At 44.2% G+C, this 27,013-nt stretch overlaps 1 protein-coding gene and 1 long non-coding RNA gene across 3 annotated transcripts; one reads left to right on the plus strand and one right to left on the minus strand.

Annotated features, from left to right (window-relative positions):
* Positions 1 to 3,103: 3,103 nt before the first annotated feature.
* On the minus strand, positions 3,104 to 11,599 carry LOC120370123. 2 transcript variants are annotated; one of them, XR_005583630.1, is made up of 3 exons: positions 11,564 to 11,599; positions 9,424 to 10,715; positions 3,104 to 4,135 (listed from the first exon to the last, which is right to left on the minus strand). It is a non-coding gene; the product is annotated as an uncharacterized LOC120370123 (long non-coding RNA). The 2 variants fall into 2 exon arrangements; XR_005583631.1 differs by lacking the exon at positions 11,564 to 11,599 and having other exon boundaries at positions 9,895 to 10,032.
* Positions 9,912 to 26,406, plus strand: HSP90B1 (heat shock protein 90 beta family member 1). The gene is made up of 18 exons (XM_039484309.1): positions 9,912 to 10,047; positions 10,590 to 10,689; positions 11,775 to 11,916; positions 11,998 to 12,114; positions 12,584 to 12,915; positions 14,884 to 14,995; positions 15,983 to 16,096; positions 16,903 to 17,019; positions 18,474 to 18,611; positions 18,699 to 18,776; positions 18,883 to 18,948; positions 19,399 to 19,668; positions 20,880 to 21,125; positions 21,947 to 22,083; positions 23,024 to 23,102; positions 23,189 to 23,344; positions 24,359 to 24,457; positions 26,147 to 26,406. The coding sequence occupies exons 1-18, from the start codon at positions 9,999 to 10,001 to the stop codon at positions 26,174 to 26,176; spliced, it is 2,382 nt and encodes a 793-aa protein (XP_039340243.1). The 5' UTR covers positions 9,912 to 9,998; the 3' UTR covers positions 26,177 to 26,406.
* Positions 26,407 to 27,013: the final 607 nt, after the last annotated feature.

A 27,013-nucleotide genomic window follows, 5' to 3' on the forward strand; every position in this document is an offset into this window, starting at 1 on the left:
TTAGAGGTTCAGCCTCCCAAAAGCTTGAGTCCCACATATCAGGCATGTTCCCTTCTTACCCTCAGCAGCCCCTCCCCCACCCCGCAGCTCCCAGATGTTAGCTCTGAAGGGAGGGGCTACTGCTTTAGCTCCCTGAAACAAACTGCAGCAAAAGCAGCAGCTGTCCCTCAGCTCCCAGCTGTTTGCCACTGCCTCTCCCCATGGCCGCAGCTCTTAGCTTGCTAGCTTCTGCAGCTGCCATGCAGGGAAAGGGCCCAGCAGCACCATATGACCAAGTGGGTCCAGCAAACCCTGGCAAAAATCAGGGGGGAGGGATGCCTGCCCCAACATGTTGCTTCTGGCTTCTGCCTGGCAGGGAGGAAGGTGTCGGGGCTTCAGCCCCCTGGGTGCACCTGCTGGGGCTCAGGACTTCAGCAGGAGCAACCCTAGCAGGCAATTCCCAAAGGGCTGAAGCCCCGAGGCCCCCCTCCCCACAGAGCTGAAGTCCCAAGCATTGGCAGACACGCCCTGACTCTTGAACATCTGTGCTGGTCAGGCCTCAGCTGGAGTATTGTGTCCAGTTCTGAGCACCGCATTTCAAGAAAGATGTGGAGAAATTGGAGAGGTTCCAGAGAAGAGCAACAAGAATGATTAAAGGTCTAGAGAACGTGACCTATGAAGGAAGGCTGAAATAATTGGGTTTGTTTAGTTTGGAAAAGAGAAGACTGAGAGGGGACATGATAGCAGTTTTCAAGTATCTAAAAAGGTGTCATAAGGAGGTAGGAGAAAACTTGTTCATCTTAGCCTCTAAGGATAGAACAAGAAGCAATGGGCTTAAACTGCAGCAAGGGAGGTTTAGGTTGGACATTAGGAAAAAGTTCCTAACTGTCAGGGTGGTTAAACATTGGAATAAACTGCCTAGGGAGGTTGTGGAATCTCCATCTCTGGAGATATTTAAGAGTAGGTTAGATAAATGTCTATCAGGGATAGTCTAGACAGTATTTGGTCCTGCCATAAGGGCAGGGGACTGGACTCGATGACCTCTTGAGGTCCCTTCCAGTACTAGAGTCTACAAATCTGAAAATTGTTGTATGCAGCTCAGAGGGTCAGTAGGTTTGGCCACCCCAATCTATTCCATCTATTACAAGTACACATGGCATTAAGCTGATTGCTGAAATCTTCATGGCATCTATAACTAGAGTTACCACCTTTCTAGTTGCTGGTAACTGGACCCTGAGGCCCTTGCCCCTGCTCTGCCTTCCCCGCCTCAAGGCCCCACTGCTCCACCTCTCCTGCCTAAGACCCTATCCCCATCGCTTGCTCCTCTTCCTTCTCCCACCATTGCTCACTGGATCGTCTCAAGGAGCCTGCCTGCAGGTAGGAGGCGGTCTTGGCTGAGCAGGGGCTGGCACAGGTTAAATGACCCGGCACCTCCTCCCACCCTGTGGTAACCAGACTTCTGGTTTGGGTGCCATGCAGGGCTCAAGCAGCATCACAATGCTCCAGAGATGTTCCTCTTAACCAGGGCAGGGTGAGTGGAGCAGCTGCCCAAGCTGCAAAGTGGGGTAGAAGGGGTGGAAAAATGGGGCAGATGGAAAAAAACAATAGGGGGTAGAGCCCTACAATGGGACTGGGATTCCACATGTCTTGTACCATACCAGGCTGGGCACCCAGCTCTGTAGGCAGTACTTCCACCACCAGCAGCGCAGAAGTAAGGGTGGCATGGTCAGGGCCGGCTCCAGACCCCAGCGCACCAAGCACGTGCTTGGGGCGGCGTGCCGCGGGAGGGCGGCAGGCGGCTCTGGTGGACCTCCCGCAGACGTGCCTGCGGAGGGTCCGCTGGTCCCGCGGCTTCAGTGGAGCATCTGCAGGCGTGCCTGCGGGCGGTCCACCGGAGCCGCGGGACCGGCGACCGCCAGAGCACCCCCCGCGGCGTGCCGCCCTGCTTGGGGCGGCGCAATTCCTAGAGCCGCCCCTGGGCATAGTATAGTAATGAGACCTGTGGGATCCCAGTCCTGCATCAGTACTCTACCACCTATCATTTTCTTTTTCATCCACCCCATTTTCCCACCCTCCCTTGCTTTGCACCCTGGGCAGCTGCCCTGCTCATCAGCCCTGGTTACGCCCTTGATGGATACAACTGTATTGAGAATTTTAAGAAAAACACATTTCAGAGCAAAAAATAGAGGTTTTTTTACTTCTGTAACTACTGTACCAATACCAGAAGTGCCGGGGCTATGAACTGCTAACCCTGATCCCCAGCAAGCCCTGGCACAAATTCAGCACTGCCTATGTCTTATACAATCACTGCACGTACAATTGTCAAAAGAATACTTGCTTTTTCAGAAATAATTTAAATAAATCTTCAAACTGAAGACTATAACATTTCAATACACTTTACCTTGCTGTTAATGCCTGGAAAGTGATTGAGTCATCACCTGAGAGAATGTTCATGTTCATTTTGAATGTCACTAGTAGCAAATGTAGCCAAGATCTCAAGCTGCCTTCGATTCATCAGAGGGCAAAGATAACTTATACTGCTTTGCAGCAAAAGCTTCATGATAAGAGTGTTCAAGACTGTTCATTATTTAAGGAATAAAAGAAACCACTAGAAAAGGTTTGCTAAACTTTGGTGAAGACTAGTTAAGCAAAATCTTAATTTATTTTTAAGGGATCAAACTTCCTTTGGACTTAGCACACACTTTCTTATACATTGTCTTTGTACTGAACGCTAAAACAGAACGTTCATGAAAGTGAACTTCAATATGCAAACAATATAATCTAAGAAAGTAATCAACACTTAGTTATACTGTACTTCAGATTATGCCATGACCCCTACATGACCAAGACAAGGCCTAGCTTTTTTTATTTCCTAACTCTTTCAAATGTTTTCTAACAATAATTCCACTTTTGTATAATTATCAGAGTTGGCTAAACCCACTTTTTTGCAAAACCCAAGTTTGTTTTGCAAACATCATCTGTGGTTTCTTGGTTTAGCAAATCCAATAACCAAGTTGGTTTGGATCTGGGTTCCATTTTATCTCAACCCCCGAAAATCAGAGGGATTGAGATGAATGATTCTAATTTCCCATATTTCAGAAGAATGAGCTGCAAAACACCCATAAAACTTGTTACAAATAAAATTTTATTCACAGGTATATAGGTGCCACTTTCTTCTGCTCTGAGTTCCCATCTCTTCCAGATGCCTATATGTACTTCCACAGCATTTGTACGCTTTATTTAGGAAACGTTTAGAAAGAACTCAATCCTGAAAGTATGTTTTTAACAGAGTTCTAGAAATGCTGTGCTTCTTTTGTTCAAATTTCTGAATTACTAACCTGTATTTTCAGGCTTCAAAGCAGGAAAAAGTTTTTCAATTACATCAGGCCAGTCTTGAAAACTCCCTGCAAATTCACACAGATTTCTATCACATCTGGCTTTCAACTCTGTTAATTCTTCATAGTTGCCATCACATGCCTGCTGGAAAAATATTCTTCCCTCTTCTTCATCTGCAGCATTCAACAGTTTGTCATCAGTGTAGCAATATTCTTTGAAGTAAAAATATTAATACTGCAAATCACTCAGAAAAGCTGCATGGAGTATTTCCATCTCAGGCTGCAGTGTTGGTTCCCTTCATCAAGAACTCAAGGATAACCATTCTTTGTGGCAAAATAGTGTTTCCTATTTTGGATAAACTTTGAATGTCTGGTGAATAAGGAGGTAAGAACAATGAGTTTTCAGGGTGAAACACACCACATGTCTGGCCCAGCATGCAAAGAAAGAGTGATGAGCTTATTATGTAGTCCAGACAAAGCTTTAGCTGTAGACCTGGAATGTTGTTTGTGAAGTCCTGGGCAGGATGGATTTTGTACCTCTTCTGTTGACCATCTCAGATCAATTGCTTTGAAATATGTCACTCATAAAGTGCAGAGTTTATTAAGTCTAGTGAAAACATTGTTTGCCAAGTAATCTCTTTGTTCTTGGCAGTCCTTTAACGTCAAACATGTATAAGGCTGAGTAGATGACCAGTCTGTGAAATGAAAACAATGGTCTTCTCTTTTTTTCCACTTAAGCATGCTGGAGTGTGGGACATTTCCAACATCTTATTCATACACAAAAGAACTTCAGGTTCAACACTCTTCAACTTCCAGTGCTTCTAAAACATTAAAGCAGGGAAACATGTGAGATGCTGTTGCCTGCTCAATATATGAGAGAACCACAGGGTAGGTCCTTATGAACAGCAGGTTACGCATATATGGGACAACTTCGGGACAACTACAGATGCATGTCTCCTCCATGGTCCAACAAGGGCACCCAGTCTGGGCTCCAGGCTTCCCCAGCTGTCACCCCAGCTCTCTTGTGTAAAGACACATGTTTCTCTTCCTTGTCCTGATTGGAATATTTCCAGGCTGCACAATTCCCAGACTACACTTTGATATCCTCAGCAAAAGATAGACTGCCAGAGCTATAACTAGACATTTTAACGCCCTGGGAAGAGCAAGCATATTTGCTTCCCCCTGCTGTTTTTTTTTTCCAGCAATTCTTTGCCCCATTTTTCCACCCCTGTGGCTTTATGCCCTGGGCATCTGACCCACTCGCCCCACTCTCCAGCCTGCCTAACCAAGCCTGCTTCGCTTCTCTCAGAGACAGTACATAATGTAATTGCCAGTTATCACACAGCTCTTTCTAAGCAACTATTTATTCTCAAGGTAAAAGCATTACAGAGAAAACATATTAAAACAATAAAAGAACCTACATGCATGCTTATAAGATTAGCAGCAATAACTCCACCTCCAAAGAGGGGTTCCCGATGGTGTATAATCCTTCAAACCTCACACAAAGATTTTTTTGTGGTAACACATTCATAACAGCTTTCACTAAGAACAATAATACAGACTGGGCCAAGTCCTTCCAACCCATTTGGCTCCATGTCCACAGATGGTGCTGTCCATTTCTTGGATCAGTAACTAAGTCCTGAGCCAGTTCTTAACTCAGACTATTTAAGTAAGAATCCTCTCTTTATGTGTTAGTCCCTGAATAAACTACTATGAACCAATATAGACAAGCCTCTGTCCAGGTGGTGGTAGATGTTACAACCTGAGTAAATTTGCTAACCCTTTCTCCTCCCCCTCGCCCCTGCACTGTTCTTAGTTCCTGGACATCTATAGTCCCCCTCCCCATTTTTTTATTTTTAAACACAGTGAACTCCTAAAATACTTGAACTTAATTCAAAAGGATTTGTACAATCTATCACAGTCATTAAAAATCCTCTGACACTTTTAACACATTAACCCGTTATGACCTAAATGCAATTTGTGTGTACTCTGCCCCCGAAAACACCCTGCAGTTTCTGTTAGTGACAGTGTTGTAGGGTTGCCAACCCTCCCGCTTTTGCTGGGAGTCTCCTGGAATCAGGCTCTATGTCCCAGAGGCTACTTCAGCCAAACTGGGAGATTTTGGGCGCTAACGGTCCAGCATGGCAATGGAGCTACGGCAGGCTCCCTTATCTGCCATGGCTCTGCTACCAGAAGCAGGCAGCACCATCCTGGCCAGAGCCTGCACCCCTCTCACACCCCAACCTCTTGCCCCAGCCCAGAACCTGCACCCAAACTCCCTCCCAGAGTCTGACCCCACAGCCCCTCCTGCACCCAAACTCCCTCCTAGAGCCTACACCACCTCTTGTACCCCAATCCTCTGCCCCAGTCTGATGAAAGTGAGTGATGGTGGGAGAGAATGAGGCCTGGTCTACACTAGGACTTTAATTCGAATTTAGCAGCGTTAATTCGAACTAACCGCTCAACCGTCCACACCAGGAAGCCATTTAATTCGAACTAGAGGGCTCTTTAGTTCGAATTTGGTACTCCACCCCGACAGGTGGAGTAACGCTAAATTCGACATGGCTAGCTCGAATTAGGCTTGGTGTGGATGCTAATCGAACTTAGTAGCTCCGGGAGCTATCCCACAGTGCACCACTCTGTTGACGCTCTGGACAGCAGTCCGAGCTTGGATTCTCTGGCCAGCCACACAGGAAATGACCTGGGAAAATTTGAATTCATTTTCCTGTCTGGGCACTTTGAATCTGACGTCCTGGTTGGACATCGGGGCGAGCTCCGCAGCACCTGCAACGATGCAGAGCTCTCCAGCAGAGGAGTCCGGGCAATCCCAGAATAGAAAGAGGTCCCCAGCATGGACAGACCGGGAAGTCATGGATCTGATCGCTGTGTGGGGCGAGGAGTCTGTGCTCTCGGAGCTGCGCTCCAGCAAGCGGAATGCAAAGACCTACGAGAAGGTCTCAAAAGCCATGAAAGACAAAGGATACAGCCGGGATGCGATGCAGTGCCGCGTGAAAGTCAAGGCTGTCCGTCCTGTATTGGACAAGCGGTCTGTACATCAGTGCACACCGAACCCAGCACAGTATGCTTCCATGTTTCAACCCAGGAACAGAAATGCAAAGTCAACGAAAGATTGATTATTAATTACTGTTACATGTCATTAGTTTTAAAACGTGCTTTGGAAGTGGGGGAAACTTGGAGAACCGGGTTTGTGAGCTCAGATCTAACTCGACACATACAGACACAGGCCCATGATCAGGCTCTCTTAAAATCAAGTGGACAGTCACAGGTTACCCTGCTCTGTGAGGAAACTAGCTTTCAAAGCCTCCCGGATGCACAGCGCTTCCCGCTGGGATATTCTCTCGGCACGGGTGTCTGGCTGATCGTAAACAGCAGCCAGGCGATTTGCCTCAACCTCCCATCCGGCCAAAAAGGTCTCGCCCTTGCTCTCACACAGATTGTGGAGCACACAGCAAGCAGCAATAACTACGGGGATATTCTTTTCGCTGATGTCCGAGCGAGTGAGTAAGCTCCGCCATCTCCCCTTGAGACGTCCGAAAGCACACTCCACGACCATTCTGCACTTGCTCAGCCGGTAGTTGAAGAGTTCCTTCTCACTGTCCAAGGCGCCTGTATAGGGCTTCATGAGCCAGGGCATTAGCGGGTAGGCCGGGTCCCCGAGGATCACTGTAGGCATCTGCACATCCCCAACCGTTATTTTGTGGTCCGGGAAGAAAGTACCTGCCTGGAGGCGTTTGAAGAGACCAGAGTTCCTGAACACACGCGCGTCATGAACCTTGCCCGCCCACCCGACGAAGATGTTGGTAAAACGTCCCCTATGGTCCACCAGTGCTTGCAGCACCATTGAAAAGTAGCCCTTTCGGTTAATGTACTCGCTGGCCTGGTGGGCTGGTGCCAGGATAGGGATGTGAGTCCCATCTATAGCCCCACCGCAGTTTGGGAATCCCATCGCGGCGAAGCCATCTATGACGACCTGGACGTTTCCGAGAGTCACTACCTTTGAGAGCAGTTGCTCAACGATTGCGTGGGCTACTTGAATCACAGCAACCCCCACGGTAGATTTGCCCACGCCAAAGTGGTTCGCTACTGACCGGTAGCTGTCTGGCGTGGCAAGTTTCCAGAGGGCTATGGCCACTCGCTTCTGCACACTCAGGGCTGCTCGCATCCGTGTGTCCTGGCGCTTCAGGGCAGGGGACAGCAAGTCACACAGTTCAAGGAAAGTGCCCTTACGCATCCTGAAGTTACGCAGCCACTCTGTTTCATCCCAGACCTGCAGCACTATGCGGTCCCACCAGTCCGTGCTTGTTTCCCGGGCCCAGAATCGCCGTTCCACACCATGAACTTGACCCATTGCCACCATGATCTCCACGGCGCGGCGTACCCTGCTTTCTGAGAGGTCTGCGCCACTCTCCTTACCATGCTGCCGGAGCCTCCTCGCCCAATTTCTCAGCATCTGACTGTGGAAGAGGTGGACGATAAGGTGCGAGGAGTTGACAATGGCCATAAGTGCAGCGATGATCGCAGCGGGCTCCATGCTCGCAGTGCTGTGGCGTCCGCGCTGTAACCAACCAGAGAAGGGCGCGATCAGATTTCCCGCCGACGCTTTCAGGGAGGGAGGGCGTGATTGACGGTTCAATGACGACAGTATCCCAAAACCGCCCTCGACACATTTTTTCCCCCAGCAGGCATTGGGGGCTCTACCCAGCATTCCAATGGGCAGCGGGGACTGCGGGAACTGTGGGATAGCTTCCCACAGTGCACCGCTTCGAAAGTCGACGCCGGCCCATTAATGTGGACTCAGAAGTTCGAATTAGTGTGTTTAGTGTGGATACACAAATTCGACTTCATAAGGTTGAATCCACAAATTCGACTTAAGTAGATTCGAAATAGTCTTGTAGTGTAGACAAGGCCTGAGTGATTGAGGGAAGGGGGATGGAGTGACTGGGGGCGGGGCCTTGAGGAAGGGGCGGGGCAAGTGCAATTAGACAGCTGGCAACCCTACAGTGTTGTCTTGCACTTTCTGGCCCAGAGCAGTATTAAAGTGGGGAGGGGGTGTACAGGTTCACACACATCCAAGCTTATTCGAGACTCCTACTATGATGATGACTCCTGTCACAGGGAGCCAGCTGCTACACCCAGTGCACAGGTAGAGCGGGCCATCCTCCAGGATTGTCCTGCAGTCTCCAGAAATTAAAGATTAATATTAAAGTTTATGACATGTAATGAAACCTCCAGGAATATGTCCTACCAAAATTGGTAACCCAAGACACATAGGGTGCAAAAGGCAGGAACGTCACTGCTCTAGGATGGCAGCTGTCAGGTCAGGGGCACATTTTCAAAGGGCTCCAGGAGCTCAATGAGGCAACCGGTGCCTAGGGGCACTTTTACCATCTTTAGGTGCCTAAATGCCTTTATCAGAGGGGTAGCCGTGTTAGTCTGGATCTGTAAAAGCAACAAAGAATCCTGTGGCACCTTATAGACTAACAGACGTTTTGCAGCATGAGCTTTCGTGGGTGAATACCCACTTCTTCAGATGCAAGAAGAAGTGGGTATTCACCCACGAAAGCTCATGCTGCAAAACGTCTGTTAGTCTATAAGGTGCCACAGGAGTCTTTGTTGCCTTTAAATGCCTTTAGAAATCTGGCCCTAAACTACTGCAGAGGTTGGGAGCGTGGCCACTATGGCCCAGCCAAAGCACTGAGCGCTGCGGGTCGACTCTCGGCCACCAGGCACGTCCCCCACAGTCAAGGACAAGGCAAAGGCTGCAGCTACAAGCAAGGGGCGCGGGTCCAGCCCGTGGTGACGACACGCCGGCACTATGACGTAAACCACAACTCCCAGCATGCAGCGCGCCCTCAGCTCATTGAAAACGTAAGAACTACGATTCCCCTCCTCCAATGCGGCGCCAGTACGCAGGTCCCGGCACGCAATACCGCGGAGCGCTGCATGCTGGGAGTTGTGGTCTAAGAGGTCTGGGGGCGCCCGCTCCCCGGCCCACATGCCTTGTGGCGGGAGCAGCTTCCCTTTCCCGGCCCGCATCCCGCGGCAGCGCAGCCCCGCGCATTCCGGGTATCGGATTGGCCTCCGTCACCCACTCCTCCGGAGCCGCCTCCGCAGAGCTTGTACCTGCCGGAAGTAAACGTTGCCGTAGTAACTGTCTCTGGGCAAACATTCCGGCGCCCCGGAAATGCTTTGGATTGATCCGGCCATGTGGAGACTTTTATCGCTTTAGACACGGATCTCATCCGTGGGTGAGTCACGTGCCCGCGGAGTCAAACATTTCCGAGTATTTAATTTAAATAAAAGGCAGGCAGATTAAACTAGCTATTAAAAATGATTGGCCGACTCTTCCTTCCAGTGACCAATCAGAGGCGGCCACGCTCTGGCCGCAGTAAGCCGCACATGGAAGGTTCTCATTGGCAAGGACCGGACTCCGCCCCACCCCTCGGGGCTCTTCATTGGCTCTGTGTTTGGCGTGGTGCGCTCTGATTGGCGGCTTGCTGAGCGCCGTTCCCCGCCCCGCGTGCCGGACAGTGATAAGGCTGGGGGGAGGCGGGCTCACCTGGCTGGTGGCTCGGCAGATTCGGCGATAGACCCGTTCCTCTGAGCTCGAGTCGCGGGGCAGGGGGCTCGGTTGTTCTCTCCTGGGTCCGCTTTGACACCGCCATGAAGCCGCTGTGGGGACTCGCTCTTCTGTGTGTCCTGCTCCTAGCCTGTGAGTCGCCCGCCCGCCCGCGGGTTCTAGAAGCTTCTGGCGAGGAGCGGTTGGGGCAGGTGGCCTGAGCCTGGGCCCGCGCGGCCTCCGCCCGGGGAATAAGAGGGAGGGGCTGGGACCCTCGGGGCCGTTTGAACCGGGGAGGGGGGATCCGCTCTGGGGCGAGCGGGGAGAACTGCCCGGCGTCCGGCCCCGCCTCCCCATCTCTCCTCAGCTTCCCCGGAGGCTGGCGGGGCCCGCGCTGGCTCTTCCCCTCAGGGGCCTGAGCCTCGAGGCGCTGCGCCCCGTGGTGGGGGCGGAGCCGCTCCCCGCAGCGCCGTTATAACCGGGTGTGGGGGGGGGGAAGCTCCCTGCACTGCCCGGCCCGTCATGGCGCTGGGGCTGCAGCTCGGAAACCTTCCCCGCCTCCTCCCTCCCCTCGTGTCGCCCGCGGCGGGGTCCAGACAGGCGTCTCCTTTGCAGTGCACGGCGCGGCAGGCCCCCCGCAGGGGCGAGGCGGCTCCGCGCTGTGGGTCAGTTCTCTAACGCCCCCTTCTCCCCAGCATCGGCTAGAGCGGAGGAGCTGGACGCGGACGGCACAGTAGAAGATGACCTGGGGAAAAGCAGAGAGGGCTCTCGGACCGATGACGAAGTTGTTCAGAGGTTTGTGCCTATAATGCTGTAAAGAGCTGTGAATCCCACGTGCTGGTTACTGCCTCCTCCTTCTGGCTGGCCGAGGCGTCAGTAGTGTGCTGGGGGAGAGGTTTGTGTTTCTCATGAAGTGTCTTTCAGGGCAGTGGTTCTCAAGCAGGGGTACATGTACCCTTGGGGGTAAACCGAGGCGCAGGGGGTACATTGATTCATCTGGCTATTTGCCCAGTTTTACAACAGGCTGCGTAAAAAGCCCCAGCAAAGTCTGTACAAACTAAAAAAGCAAATTGCCTGTGTTTTGTGGTTTTATATTAAAATAATCCCCTTAAAAGCAGATAAATGGTAAGTAAAACCTAATAGCTGAGTGAAATGGTAGCCAGATTGCCATGTTACATATTTGAAGTCACACAGATTGACATCTGTCATTGACTTCCTTTGGTACCAGTCAGCTTCCTTCTTTTTTTGATACTCCTTAGGGCAGGGTTTCTCAAACTGGGGTCAGGACCCAACAGGTGGTCACAAGGTTATTACATAGGTGTCACAAGCTGTCAGCCTCCACCCCAAACACCGCTTTGCCTCCAGCATTTATAATGGTGTTAAATATACAAACAAGTGTTTTTTTAATTCATGAGGCAGGGGGGTCGCACTCAGGCTTGCTGTGTGAAAGGATTCACCAGTACAAGTACACTGGCTTGGGGCAAACAATGCAGTACACTTGAAATAACCTCTCTAATGTTATAAAAACTCAATTGTATGCCTACCCTTCTGTAGCATAGAGGTTATTGTATATTGTAACTTCAGAGTGGAGCCTTTAGACTAGGGACTGTGGTAGGATTTTTGCTGAATAGTAGAGAGGTCCAGCTTTTAAAACCTCTAGTTCACTCACCTATCATCAGACTTTCCCAGTAGTTTTCACACTTAGTGTTCCATGGTCAAAATCAAATCTTGCAGTTCTAAACTGTCATCCTGATGTCATGGAATGTCATAGTAACCGACGATCTGTCTGCTGTAACCTCAAATTCAATTGTTCCTGCTGCTGGGCTAACTACATACTAACTGAATAAGGCCTAATAAAAGATGTAACTTTGTCTCCACAGAGAGGAGGAAGCTATTCAGTTAGATGGCTTAAATGCATCCCAGATAAAAGAAATCAGAGAAAAATCTGAGAAGTTTGCATTCCAAGCTGAAGTTAACAGAATGATGAAACTCATTATCAATTCTTTATACAAAAACAAGGAGGTAAGCAGTATGTTTATCTAGACAATGTCAGCATGTATAGTTCTAGCATAAACTTTATCATCCTTATACATTTCATTTCAGATTTTCCTGAGAGAATTGATTTCAAATGCTTCTGATGCTCTAGATAAGATAAGGCTATTATCACTGACTGATGAAAATGCCCTTGCTGGTAATGAAGAACTCACTATTAAAATAAAGGTAAGAGCTCCTAGCTGTTAATAGTAATCTGCTGATTCTTCCCACCCACCCCCTCCAGTGGACAATACTTCTTGACTTGCCCAAGCTATAAATCTGTATTTAACATTCTGCCTATCCCAGAGTTTGTAAACTACTTAGATTAAAATCTTGGTACACTACCATTTGTTTGACCATAAAATCCTCAAATGCCTCGTCTTACTGTTGTAGCAAGCATTTATAGCTGCCTCTGAAGTGTTCCACTTTCTGTGGAGAGTGGCTGAACCCCACTGCATTGCTTCAGCAAGAGTGTTTTCCCTTATTGCATTAATGTGAATCCATACTCTAGCCAGATTTTTGCATAGCAGACCTTATTCATGAAGAATCTTATCAGTTACTGTAATGTCTCACCTGTAACTTTCAGCTTTAACAAGATGCAATGCATACTGTCTTCAAGTGACATTTAACTGAATTTACCTCATTTATTTTCTAGTGCGATAAAGAGAAGAACATGCTTCATGTTACAGACACAGGTATTGGCATGACCAAGGAAGAATTAATTAAAAACTTGGGTACCATTGCCAAGTCTGGAACAAGTGAATTCTTAAACAAGATTACTGAAATGCCAGAAGATAGTCAGTCAACATCTGAGTTGATTGGCCAGTTTGGTGTTGGCTTCTATTCTGCCTTCCTTGTAGCAGACAGAGTTATTGTTACATCAAAGCACAATAATGATACTCAACACATTTGGGAATCTGATTCAAATGAATTCTCAGTGATTGATGATCCCAGAGGAAACTCCTTAGGCAGAGGCACCACCATAACGTAAGTATTGCAGCTGATCCCAAAAAAACTTATTAAACTATTGATGTATACCTTGCTCATTAGCATGTTGGTTGGTCTCTGCATTATGAATAGGGCCCTACCAAATTCACAGTCCATTTTGGTCAATTTCACAGTCATAGGATTTTTAAAATCATAAATTTTATGATTTCAGCTATTTAAATCTGAAATTTCAGTGTTGTAATTTTTGGGGATCCTGATCCAACAAGGAGTTGTGGGAGAGTCGCAAAGTTACTGTAGGAGGGTAACAGTACCACAACCCCTACTTGTATGCTGCTGCCTTCAGAGCTGGAAAGCAGCAGCTGCTGGCCAGGAGCCCAGCTCTGAAGGCACTATAGAAGTAAGGATGGTAACCCCTGCAACGCGGTGTTGGGTCAGGACCCCCAATTTGAGAAATGTGGGTCCCCCCTCTGAAATCAGCATAGTATATAGGGTAAAAGCACATGAGCAGATTTCATGGTTTGTAATGAATTTTTCATGGCTGTGAATGTGATAGGACACTATGAATCCTGTGCATGCAACTCTTCATTTATAGTGTCCTTAGCCTGGAATAAGTGCTCTTCCTGAAAAGGAATGACGTCCTGAATCAAAGCTGTGGTATAGGGAGTTGAAAATAACTACTGACTAAAAGTGTTCAGGTTTTTTTGCCAATTTTTTTCACTTTCTTGCATCGCTTAAGGATGTAATGAGATTTAAGAGGTATGCTTGATTTCTAGTTTTAAAGTTGGAATTTGATTTAGTTCAGCTACATTACCTGAAAAGTACATACTCCCAGTACTCTTGCTAAACTGCTAGTGTTTTCTAAAGTGGACATAGTGATGGAGAAGAGTGGACCAGAAGAAACAAATGAACTGCCTGCAAACTTAAATACTTTAATAGCTGCTGTCAATTTCTGTGGGCCACATTGACAAAACTTTGTTATGCACGGTGTAGAGAATAACGAATGATCTCTTCAGAGCTGATCTCCAAACTCGTAGTGCTCTGACATAACTGGCTACTGTGTTTGGCTGTTTTCTGCTAATGCAGTTGGCTTGCTCGTCCTATCTGAGGCTTATCAAACTTGATTAGCAAGAACCACAAAGAGAAACATGCCATTCTCTGTTTTGTCAAACTTTCCATTAACTTCAAGTGCTGTAGACCACCTAAATCTTAAATTTGTCTGCTACTGACCTATAAAAATTGAAACTGCATGATTGTCTACCTTTTTTGCTGTTCACTTAATACACTTCAGATTTCACTAAGAGAAACAACTTTCTAGTCTAGTCCTGATAGCTTGAGTTGCAAGTACTGTTTGGAAGACTTTCCACAATGTAATGTGGAAAAAATGAAACCAGTGCTAAATGTAATAGTTCCTCTTAAATGAGGCCAAACTACCTGACGACAATAAAAATCCCTCTGAGCAGTCAATTTCAGTTATACTCTGGGACTGGCTTGGTGTGCAGCTCATGGATTTAGAGGGTGACTCAGCATCCTCCAATGGACCCTTTCTCTTCATTTGGGGTATGCTTCTTGGTTGCAGCTGACTTAGGTTTTTATTTTTAAGAATATTATTCTTGTTGGGGAAGATCCTCAAGTGGTAAGACTCTTCATGACACTTCTCCCTCCCTCTTTCTCCCCCCCTTCTGAAGTCTAGTAAATGATGTAGAATCTGTTTCAAACAATGATTTAGAGTCTGCTAATGTGAATTGTCTTTAAATGCAGTTTTCTAAAGCTGTTCTGGTCTGATTTGTTGCGCTTCCATAATTGGAAGAACTGTAATGGTACTCCTTTTTCCTCCGGAAAAAGGAGAGCAAAGGAGCAGAGTAGACTGTTTTGGAACTTTCCCAAGGGACTGTCCGCTATTTGGGTGTTCTGATGCACTAGATTCTTCAAGTTACTTATATATAGATTCAACTAAGTAAAACTGCCTTGAAATACTAGCCTGTCTAATGCTTGTACTGTCTTCTTCAGTCTTGTCTTGAAGGAGGAGGCATCTGACTATCTTGAGCTGGATACAATTAAAAATCTAGTCAAGAAATATTCACAGTTCATTAACTTCCCCATATATGTGTGGAGCAGCAAGGTAAATAGCTCTAACTCTTAAATAATTACATTATTATATATACAGCACAAGTTTCAAAGGCTTGAAAAATCCATTTCCTGATAGGGTGCCCTCATTCATCACAAAATTTCCTGAGCTGTTTGTTCTACAGAGCTTAAGCATTCTATGAAAGCACTTATCCTCATGGTTCCAAAAACTCCATTGGTTCTTGGTAGTGTTTCTCCAAATTGACTTTCCCAAAGGAGCAGAACTGACAAGATACTGGTCAGCTTCACTGCTCTTCAAACCTGGGGAATAGGAGAACTTATGGCAACTTCACACTACATGTAAAAGCTGAGCAGTAGCTGAGGAAACTGGAATCCATATGCAGGATGACTCAAAAGAGGTGAAGGGATAAGTGAGGGACCTGTCCCTCCACCTCCCCAACTGGGGGGGAGGGGGAAGAAATAACTGCTACTCTTCCTCTCAAGAAGCTACAGGGTGGCTCTACCTATCTAATAGCAAGAAGCAAAACCAAAAGGTGGAAGCCTCAAGCAGAGAATGCATCATGGTGGAAATATCTACCTGCTGCCTGGAGATTCTGAGGCTTCTCACCAGGGTATTGTTTTGGGGCCTCACTGGAGGTTCACATTTTGTCGTGTGCCTCTGGTTAGTCTTCAGTGTGTTAGTACAAAATTCAGACATAGTGGTTGAAAATCAACTTAAGCAAGCTTGTTTCTGCCGCAGCCACATTCACATCTGTTGCTATTCAGAGTGAATTATTACATATTGCTAATGATCAGAATGCAGAACATACTACATGGTTTATCTTAAAGCATGGTAGTTGACATGTTCTAGAGTTACTCGTTCATTTAAAATAATGGCTTTTTGTAGCCAAATGGTGACTAGATGTGAAAATCTAAGCCCCTTAACTACCATAAGTCATTTCATGAGAGTGCCAACCAAGGAAAGGCTGTCTGACCAGGTCTTTCTGAAGCAAAGTAGACTTACAGCTAAGTGTTTCCACAGACTGAGACTGTAGAAGAGCCCATTGAAGAGGAGGAAGAAAAAGAAAAAGAGGAAACAGATGATGAAGCTGCTGTTGAGGAGGAGGAAGAGGAGAAAAAGCCAAAAACTAAAAAGGTAAGGTTGTGTGTAGGTTTTTTCCTTTTTTGGGGGAGAGGGGGTTAATAGACTTCAAAGCACTAGACAACTTGGTTTACAGTTCCATGTTCCTTTATCTTCCAGATGTGCAGGATATATTTTTAGCAACAATGGTGCCTTCTAGTAAGTTTGCCATCCGTGTGGTGTTAGTAGAAATCTGCTGTTAGTAAGGCAGTAAAATAGGATCAAAACATTGTGTATTAGAATGTTAACAGTTGCCTGAACAGCAAAAAAATGTTTTCCTGTTCAGAAATACTGGTAGTACTTTGTGAATGGTAGTTCCATAAGGATTTCTCTACAAGAGGCTGAGAACAGGGCTAGGTGTACTGTAATGTATTTCTTACATTGGCAAGTAAGCTTCTGAGGGCAGATCAAGAGTCTTGGACTGTTAGTTTAATGGCTAGCCACTAGATAATGCAAACTCTATGCTCCTAGTACACCACTGAGCACTTGGTGAAGTAATACTCTGCATGCAGAACACTACAAAGATTGACAATACATAGGGACACTTGCTAATTTGAGTATTGGGGTAGCCATGTTAGTCTGGATCTGGATCGGATGATGAAGTGGGTATTCACCCACGAAAACTCATGCTCCAATATGTCTGTTAGCCTATAAGGTGCCACGGGACTCTCTGCTGCTTTTTCTAATTTGAGATGCCTTGGTGAAGCAGTGACTTTCTTCTGTAACTTGCAGTAATTTATACATCAATACCAGCAATTTCAGGCATGTGCAAAAGAGTTCTACAATGTAGAATTGACTTTTTTCTTTTTCTTCATGCACAGGTTGAAAAAACTGTCTGGGATTGGGAGCTTATGAATGATATCAAGCCAATTTGGCAGAGACCATCTAAGGAAGTCGAAGAAGATGAATACAAAGCTTTTTACAAATCGTTTTCTAAGGTAAACTTGATAGGGGCTTCACATTTCTATAGTGCACTTCTGGTACAGTACAAGCTCAGTCTTAAAGCAATATATGGGTTCAGTAAAGGTCCTTGTTCTGATTGGGGGGAGTGGGGAAGGGAATGAGTTGTGGGAGGGTAGTTGGTATGATCCTCCCCTTTTTGGGAAATGCTGCACCAAAATATTTTCTGCACAATTTTAAAATATTGTACATATTGTCAAAATAACACAATATATAGTCATGCCACTTTCAATTTATTTTGGCAATTTATTTCAAAATGCCTGTCAAGTATGCCTGTAACAATAGAGACAGATTCAGGAACTGTTTTTTGAGAAATAGGTTTCTAGGCATATTAATAAAGAACTTTATGCATCTTTGACTGTTCTGTTTGAGTTAAATTAAATTTTCATTTAAACAGTCATTATATAAGAGTATTATAATGACCTGGCCTAAGAGGGCAATAGTATCCTTAAGGACTGCTTTGTCTGTCATGTCTAGTCTCAAGTTCAAGCTTCTATGTTTATAGTATGTTTTTTGGGTCATGCCATTGTAGAGGGATGGGAGGGTTGGTGTGTTGGCAGTATTTGAAGATAGCAGGTGGCTAGCATGGGGAAGGGAGACCCAGGATAGTCAGTAAGTGTGTACGCAGGGGTTTGTGTTCAGTCATGTACATGGTTTGCCAGCCAACACCCTTTCATCTCCAGAAGTGATGGCCCCCATGCCAGGTATGGGTAGGAGTGCTGGGTAGGGATTTAGTGATAGATGGGAGCAGAGGGGATGTGGATTCAAGCTGGCAAGGAATAGAAGATGGAGGGTGGTGCCGCTAGGGTCATGTGCACATAAAGACGTTGTGTGTGCACATAACTAACCTATTTGAAATGCAACTGGAAGAGAAGCTTCTTGGTGGAAATCAAATTCAGGGGGAATTGTGCATTGCATAACGGTGCAGAATTATTCTTTGCAAATGAGACCACCTACTTTCTTCATATCCCCTTGCAAATACCAGTGAATATGTTAGTGGTTGTGTAATGGCTTATTACTTTTCACTAGTGTATTGCTTAATTTTTCAGTTTCAATTATCTTTCCTCACTTTTGGTAGAACCAGGCTGCTTAGTAATATTAGTTAACTACTGTTTACATGCTATTTACCATAATCTGGGGTTTAAGATTTCAGTCTCAATATTTAGTTGACAGTTTATTTCCATGTTAATCTCCTTAATCTCATTTCATGCAAATCTAGAATGAAAGGAAGAGGTTAAATAAAACTTCCCTTCTAAAGGATGGATAAATCAGTGGTAGTTATGCAGACGGTTACCAGCACTTATTTATCCCATGAATTATTTCTAGATCACTGATCCAGCTGTTCCTTCCACGAGTGCAAACTCACAAGAATAGCTTTCACAGTGTTTGTTTCTTTCCAGAGCTTGACTAAATAGTAACTTTTCTTCCACAGGAACACGATGATCCTATGGCTTATATTCACTTCACTGCTGAAGGAGAAGTAACATTCAAGTCTATCTTGTTTATTCCCACCGCAGCTCCACGGGGCTTATTTGATGAATATGGATCCAAAAAGAGTGATTTCATTAAGGTAAAAACATAAGTATACCAAAAGGTAGAATAAACTTAAACATCCCTCAAACATTCCTAATTCCTTTTTATTTTTTTAATCATGCAGTTGTATGTCCGGAGAGTGTTCATCACTGATGATTTCCATGATATGATGCCTAAATATCTTAATTTTGTCAAGGGTGTTGTAAGTATCTTGAAGTTTTTAACTGAGTTGGCTTAAGTTACTGTTGCTTCTACTTCATAAATTCATTTTTCCTTTTTTTTTCTTTCTCCCCCTTTCCCCTAATTAGGTGGACTCTGATGATCTTCCTCTGAATGTATCCCGTGAAACCCTCCAGCAGCATAAATTGCTAAAGGTATCTTTATTTAGACATAATTTAACAAGCTACCTAATGGCAAGGAGTAGATAAATCTACTTCCCTGGTTAAGTAACATGATTGTAGCAAGTATGGGGAAACAAAATACCCAACTAACCATAGTTAGCCTAGACTCTTTTGGCCCTATTGTATCTAATTTAGGAGTAAAGTAAAAAGCAAGACATCAAGCTTAACTTGATTTCACTTAATTAAAAGTGAAGATGCAAAGAGGAACAATTCATGAAAACTCTTGCCACAAATTCAAAGTGTATTAGATCTTAAGTGGAAGACAATGAAAAGGAGATGGCTACAGAAGAGTAACATGAGAACTGAGGTAGTATTTAACAGATTGTCTGGAGCATTCTTTGTAGTAGCTTTTAAAAGATTAGTTGTGCTCACTGTTTATGTAACAGTATGGGTGAACTTGCATTTTGTCTCTGGAATTCTTAGGTTATTAGGAAGAAACTGGTTCGTAAAACACTTGACATGATCAAGAAGATTGCTGAAGAAAAATACAACGATACATTTTGGAAAGAGTTTGGTACTAACATAAAACTTGGAGTAATTGAGGATCATTCCAACCGTACCCGTCTAGCTAAACTTCTTCGTTTTCAATCATCTCATCATGAAAGTAACACTACTAGTCTGGACCAGTATGTGGAGAGAATGAAGGAGAAACAAGACAAAATCTATTTCATGGCCGGGTCCAACAGAAAAGAGGTAAGAATAAAAATCTTCCAATGTTATACAGAAAAATGCAACTTTAAGCAAATCCAATTTCTCCATAAGAATTAATGTAAATAGTGGGGGCAGGGGGAAGTGTTAGGTTCCAGGGAAATGTTTTTTCACCAGACAAAACTGATAGAGAGAAAACAATTTAATACTGTACACAGTGGTGATTGTGAAGCTTGGTTGAGGTGGTGAAGTCAGAGGGTGGGATATTTCCCAGGGAATGCATTACTGCTAAATGATGAACTAGCATTCCTCTAAGCCCTCAGGGTTAACACATTAATGTAGCCTCACACTCTACAAGGCAGCACCAATAGAGGCAGGGGAGACTGCATGGCAGACACACACCCCCTGTCAGAGAGATACACATTACCCCTTTAAGTATGCTGACATCACTCTAAGTATATTGCCTTTTTAAGTAGATCTAGAAGTTGAGACAGCAGCTGCAGCCAGCAACAGCAAGCTGTCTGTCCTGAGCCCTGTCCTGTCCCCACCCTGCTCTATATGGAGAAGGAGTAAGCAGGGACAGGAAGTAGGGGAGGGGGACACCCTGACATTAGCCCCCCTCCTGCACAGCAAGCAGGAGACTCCCAGGAGCAGCTCTAAGGCAGAGGGCAGGAGCAGCACATAGCAGTGGGGGGAGGGACAGCTGAACTGCTGGCAATTGATAGCCTGCTGGGCAGCTGCCCCACAGGGAACTTAAGGGAGCAGAGCGCTGATGGGGCAGGGGGCCTGCCAATCCACCCTGGTTCCAAGCCCCCACTAGCTAGCTGCAATGGGCTGCTCTTCCTGCAAGCAGTGGACAAAGCAGGTGGCTACCAAACAATGTTAAGGGAGCATTGTGCAACTTTAAACAACCGTGTTCTCTAATTGATCAGCAATGTAACAATGTTAACTAGGATGACTAAGTGAGTTACTGTAAAGCAAAATAGTCAAGTAGCAAACCTATCTGAGTTTAGGAATCAAACTAGTTGTAATTCAAGATGTTACTGCTGGAAAGAATGGCTATACTCAGTGTGCCATATGATTGTAGTTGAGTGTACTGTAGTACTACTGTTGCTGTTCAAGGCAACTTAGATATATTAACCTAAATGCCAGACACTGCTAATATTTTCACAACTGGCTGAACTATACAGCAATGGAATTCAATAATTTAGTGTCAAGCAATATTAAACCAATTTCTAATTAACTTGTCTTTCTAGGCTGAATCTTCACCATTTGTTGAACGTCTTCTGAAAAAGGGTTATGAAGTGATCTATTTGACTGAGCCTGTAGATGAATACTGCATTCAAGCGCTGCCAGAATTTGATGGCAAGAGATTCCAAAATGTTGCTAAGGAAGGAGTGAAGTTTGATGAAAGTGACAAATCCAAGGAGAGTCGGGAAGCCTTAGAAAAAGAATTTGAGCCACTCTTAACCTGGATGAAAGACAAGGCTTTAAAGGACAAGGTACAAATTCTGTGTTCACAGGAGCATTATTTTGCATCTAGAACAGGAGTACTTGTGGCATCTTTGCTCAAATAAATTTGTTAGTCTTTAGCTTTCGTGGGCTACAGCCCACTTCATTGGATGCATGCAGTGGAAAATACAGTAGAAAGACACACACGAAACAATGAGTGTTACCATACACACTAAGTGATCAATCATGGTAACACCCATTGTTTCATGTTCTGTGTGCGATCTTCCTACTGTATTTTCCACTGCATGCATCCAATGAAGTGGGCTGTAGCCCCCAAGCTTGTGCTCAAATTTGTTTAAGGTGCCACAAGTACTCCTGTTCTTTTTGCGGATACAGATTAACACGGCTGATGCTCTGAAGTGTGTGTGTGTGTGTGTGTGTGTGTGTAAATAAAAGGCATCTAACTAATCTCTTTAATTTTTAATTTTACACCCTCCTCCTCCTCCTCACAGTAGACTTCATTCGTTTTTGTCCCCCTGGGGGCATAAACTTCATTTCTATATGAATGTAGACAGCTTCTAAAAAGCACTTTGCTCAACACTCTTAATGGCTTTTTAGAAGACAAATGCTAACGGGATATTAGGACTCTGATTTCCAATAAAAAGCTCTCAAAGCCAACTCTGAAGTATTTATAATAAATGTATTATAGGACTGTATTTAAACTTTACAGATTTTAGTAAAAACTAACTATCTCAAAGTTGAGAACTGCAAATTTCATCTCAAATTACTGCAGTAATTTGAGATCAATGAAATAGGTAGACACTTCTCTTGTTCATTAGAGGTTTCCTCTATCTACTTTTTTTCCCCCTAGATTGAAAAAGCAGTGTTGTCTCAACGCTTAACTCAGTCTCCATGTGCACTGGTGGCTAGTCAGTATGGATGGTCTGGCAACATGGAAAGAATTATGAAGGCTCAGGCATACCAGACTGGGAAAGATATCTCCACAAAGTAAGCTTTCATACCTGTATATCATGGTCTACCAATACCACAGATGCGAGCCACAGTTAACATGCATTTATGAATTGACTAACAGTGCTCCATATTGATAATGGACCTATAAGAGAAGTAATCCTCATTTTTAACTATTTTTCATTTCAAGGACTGAAGTATACACTCATCATTGACTTTTATACATATTTACAGGACTTAACTATGTGACTGGATCCTTTAAAATTTAACAGCCCAAACTACAAAAGTGTGTTTGTGTGTGCATGTGCGCACACACCCCGAAACTTTCACTGAAAGTCTTTTTGTATGCAGACATTCCCCTGCAGTGTTAACAGTAGTGAGGCTCTAGCCCAGATAGGCTTTTACTAATGGTAAAAGCAAGCTGATCAGATTCCAAAAACTCAGGCCTAGTCTTTAAGTGAACCTGACCTGACTGTCTTAAGTATTTAAATTGTTTGACAAATCAAACTTTCTGTCCATTGGTGTAATAGTGTAAATAGATGGTCTGTCACAGCAGTAATGACTCTAAGAAGAAATATTCAGAAAATATTTATAAAGGCATCCAACAGTGCTACATTAAACTATTTAGAAAGCAAAGCCTACAGCAAACTCTTAACTGAATCCATCTAGTGTCTAAGCATTGAAAGTGTTTATTGGTTTGTAACCCCCTCTTGTAGCTAGCATACCTGCTTGCTTCACAAACTGATGCTACTGAAGCACAACAGAATGAATTGATAAGCATCTGCACATATCAAAGAGCAGAACAGCAGTGTGAACTAAGTATTACATGTAAAGCTGACTTTCTGCATTTTAGTTGTCTTCCAGAACTTGAACTTATGGACTATTCTGAAATAAGCCAAGCCTAAAATATTAGAGGGCAAACTAAAGTGGTACTACTGCTTTTAAAAAGCTAGCTACTGATGTAATTTTCTACTTGTAGTTACTATGCTAGTCAGAAGAAGACCTTTGAAATTAACCCTAGACATCCGCTGATCAAGGACATGCTCAGGCGCATCAAGGTAAACAGAAGCTACAAAGCAATGATATATCAACTGTTTGGCTGCATGAACCCTGATTAATGGCTCTTCCTTACTTTCCAAATCAGGAGAATGAAGATGATAAAACTGTTGCAGATCTTGCTGTAGTTCTGTTTGAAACAGCAACCATAAGATCGGGTTATATGTTACCAGACACTAAAGAATATGGAGAGAGAATAGAAAGAATGCTTCGTTTAAGTTTAAACATTGACCTTGATGCAAAGGTGAGCTTCCTTCCATTTTGGGTAATGTTTGGTGCTCAGTGGTCTTAATATTCAAGCACTCTAAAAGAAAATAAGTTTTGATTTTATTTATTTAAGGTGTGTGCATGTATGGGGAATATGGGTATGTCTGCACAACATTCTGGAGTGAGTGTTCCTGGCCCAGGTCAATAGATCTAGGCCAGCAGAGCTTCAGCTAGTTTATTAAAAAATAGCTGTAAAAGCCACAGATTAAAGTTAGACAGTGCTTTCAAGTTGAGACTATACAGCTGTTTTTAGAGCACAAGCCCTGCTAGCCCAAGTCTGTCAACCTGGGCTTACTCCAAAATACTGTGTAGACGTTTTCCAAGTAACAATTGGACATATTAACATCTAGACCCACTTACAGTATATCCAGTTTCTCTGCACACAAGGGTGGGTCATTAATGACCCAGTTCTGATTTACTGGCCACATTCTAAAGCTGCTCTTAAGTTCTGTCACTTGGCACTTTTCCCCCCAAGTGACTCCACCAGCTGAAGACAGTACAGAGTGCTGAGGTGGAGCATAAGAGCATGCATCATCTCCTCCCCAATTGTAGCTATATAGAGATAATGTGAGACAGCTATACTTGATGTGCCCACTGGAGAGAATTGGCCACACTTGAAGAAATCCGCATCAAGGTATATGGGCAGGTCTTGCTACCTAAGTAGTGCAAAGGCAGGTGAATGGGCCAGAAAAGTGAGCCTCTGACCCACTTTCAGTCCTATCTACCAGACTTCTTGTGAATCTTAAAACTAAAAGATACTGCAAAACAGTTCACTTCATTGCATTTTATGTACAACTTCATTTAACATCCAATAGCTAGATGTATCAAGTGATTAAATCTGTTGCCTTGCTTCACTAAAATCCATTCATTCTCCGTTCATACAGTAACATCCAACTGAATCGTGCATATATCCTGTGTACCATTAAGACAGAGAAGCAAATTGATCTATTGAGGATGGAATAACAAATAGCTTTATTTCATCTTCTCTAAGGTGGAAGAGGAGCCAGAAGAACCTGAAGACACTGCTGAAGTAGAGCAAGATGAGGAGGAAGAAGTAGAAGCTGATGGTGATGAGAGTGAAACAGAGAAGGTCAGTTCTCAGAATAACTCTTCATTACTACAGTCTCTAATTCAGATTTTTCTAAACCTAATGAAAGTAACATTTCAAAGTGAACAGTTTATGGAGCAAACAAAACATGGCTTCATTGAGGCATTGTGTAGATAAAACTTGTGGAACTCCACTGTATACCAAAGACTGACGATATGCTTTGATATCAAGCAAGCTGCTACTTGCTGAACTTGTTAAATGAGACTGAGATAAATCACTTCATTTTGTAGTCTAAAGCTGGATCTAAACTGGGATTTAGGCAAGGCTACTTCCCTAAGGCACTTGGTGTATGCCTTTCCTAACTCTAGTAGACAAGAAGCCACTAACTTTAAGTTCAGAAGAGCTTAATTGGGAAGTATAACTTGTTGTTGGAGATGGACTATTTAGCTAGTGGCTGAACTTTGCTGAATCTGTGGTCAGAAATAAGCTTTTTATTAAAATGCTAGCACTTTTTAATGTTTGTAAATTCCATTTGTGGGTGTTAAGTAATCAACTTTAACCTTGAAAAATGATCAACTGGAAATAAAGTAACCCTGGGTTTTTTAGATGTCTGCAACTATTTTAATGTAGATGGTCACAAACTGTGATGCTCTGGGACTCTTCTCCTTTCAGTACTGCAGTTCCCTACTGCTTCATTCCCAATTCTGAGGACCAGCTGGAAGGGTTATTGAACCAAACAGACTAAATTATTGGTTCCTAGGAGTTTAGGTTGGGGAAGGGCCTTGTTGAATTACATAAATCTGTTCTGATCTCTTGGTGATACCAAGTGGAGATTGGTCCTGGTGTTCAATCACCTACCTGAAGTGGTTGGCTCCTATAGCCTGTATCTCTTACCTGTAAAGCTGGAGTTTGCATGGTGGTGCTTTTCTTAATTGTACCTGAGAATCTAAGGCTGCTTTTAATGAAGTACTTGCCCCAGGAGTAGGTTAGTGGGGTGGGGGGTAAAAATGACTTGGAACTGCTCCCTGTATCTGGACTCATAGCTTCTTAAATTTACCTGCCACGCCTACTCTGAGCTGCTGCTGCTGCAGCAATAATGGTATGGGAGGGAACTCTATTCTGTTTTGTCTTGCTAGTCCACACTGTTGAATTCCTGTTATGATCTCAACAGTCATGACCAGAAAGCCAGTAGATTTCTCAGCATTGGTGGTGTTGGAAGGGGGGGGCTTGCAAACTGAGCAGAGATGGACCACAATCATAATTGCATTCCAAAGGTGGCCTACAGTAGAGAAGTTGGGGTTTGTGCCCCTTTTTTGCTGCTCTGATATAAAGGGCCTGGAAGGATTTTTCTTTAAATTGTTCTAGATTAAATAACAGATCATATTTTCCCCTCCAGTTGGACAAGCAGACAACTGGAGCCCCTGTGGACAGGGTGGTCTTAGACAATTGTCTGATCTTTAAGACCGCTTTGAGTTGTTAAATGGGTGTCAACAGGTACAAAATCCCTTTTTAAAGGGGACTAAAAATCTTGTCACAGGCATTACAAGTGCTGTGAAAATGAGAAATACAGCAAACATGGTACTGCAGAAACTGGCCTTTGGAAGCATCATATAATGCATGGAAGCTATTCTTTTCTGTATACAAAGATCTATAAATTGAGATGACTTTAAGTAGCTTTTTTTTTTTAAACTGTTTTGAGACCATAAACTTAACTCTCTCTCATCTTTGCAGGAATCCACAGATGTAAAAGATGAACTGTAAGCTGCACTCAACTAGCATCCTGTCTGGGGTGAGGAGGGAATGTGAATTAGATTGTTCAGTTTTTCACTGTAAAATGTTGAGGGGGGTGTTGTGGGGGTTATGGGCAGAGGAGTATTTTTTAAGTTGAATTTTTTTAAAACATTCCTCATGAATGTAAATTTGTACTATTTAACTGACTATTCTTGGTGTAAAATCTTGTCACGTGTACAAAATAAAAATGTTCCCAAATACTATGTGTAAACTCTACACTAAAGGGCCAGTCATCTGGCATGTAAGCTAGCACTAATTCATTTCATGTTTAATAGCTGTGGGGGAATATCCTGTGATGTCAAAAACTCACTCTCTAGAACAGTCTTAACTGAAACTTTCCTGTTAAAGCAAGACCATTCAGCTCTCTTGGAGAGAGGTAGGATTAACCTTTTAAAGATCATATGTTTTGGGCAGTGGGGAGACTAGGAGAAGCTGTACAAGTATCACTTCAAGTACTGAACTATATCTTATTGTCAAGGATGAAAATGCAAAGCAGGCTTCTAAATGCACTGGAGCATCTTACCACCCAGGGTTTGAAGGGTCAGCTTCAGAGCTTGCTTCAAAAGGGGCTGGGTATAGCAAATAGAAATGATTTTAACTGCAAATTGCATTCATGTTCATTGATTGTATAAATGTCTCTGCTGCACAAGATGAATAGACTCTATTGCCATACCTAAATGGTAGGATGTAGAAGTTACTCTAACTACTTTAGTCTATGAACCTCAGTAAGTTAAACCTGTTTCTACAATTTGTTCAGTAGTCTAATGCACCATCCACCCACATTTATGGGGTGGATGGTTCATGGGT

Source organism: Mauremys reevesii, linkage group 1, assembly GCF_016161935.1.
Source record: "Mauremys reevesii isolate NIE-2019 linkage group 1, ASM1616193v1, whole genome shotgun sequence".
NCBI classification, from domain to species: Eukaryota; Metazoa; Chordata; order Testudines; family Geoemydidae; genus Mauremys; species Mauremys reevesii.

What these genes read in the sequence shown, in the direction of transcription:
- HSP90B1 (XM_039484309.1), top strand. Translation starts at nt 9,999, where the DNA reads ATGAAGCCGCTGTGGGGACTCGCTCTTCTGTGTGTCCTGCTCCTAGCC. An exon ending in GGCAGAGGCACCACCATAAC is followed by an intron (nt 12,916 to 14,883) that starts GTAAGTATTGCA and finishes TGTCTTCTTCAG; the next exon opens with TCTTGTCTTGAAGGAGGAGG. An exon ending in ATGAGAGTGAAACAGAGAAG is followed by an intron (nt 24,458 to 26,146) that starts GTCAGTTCTCAG and finishes TCATCTTTGCAG; the next exon opens with GAATCCACAGATGTAAAAGA.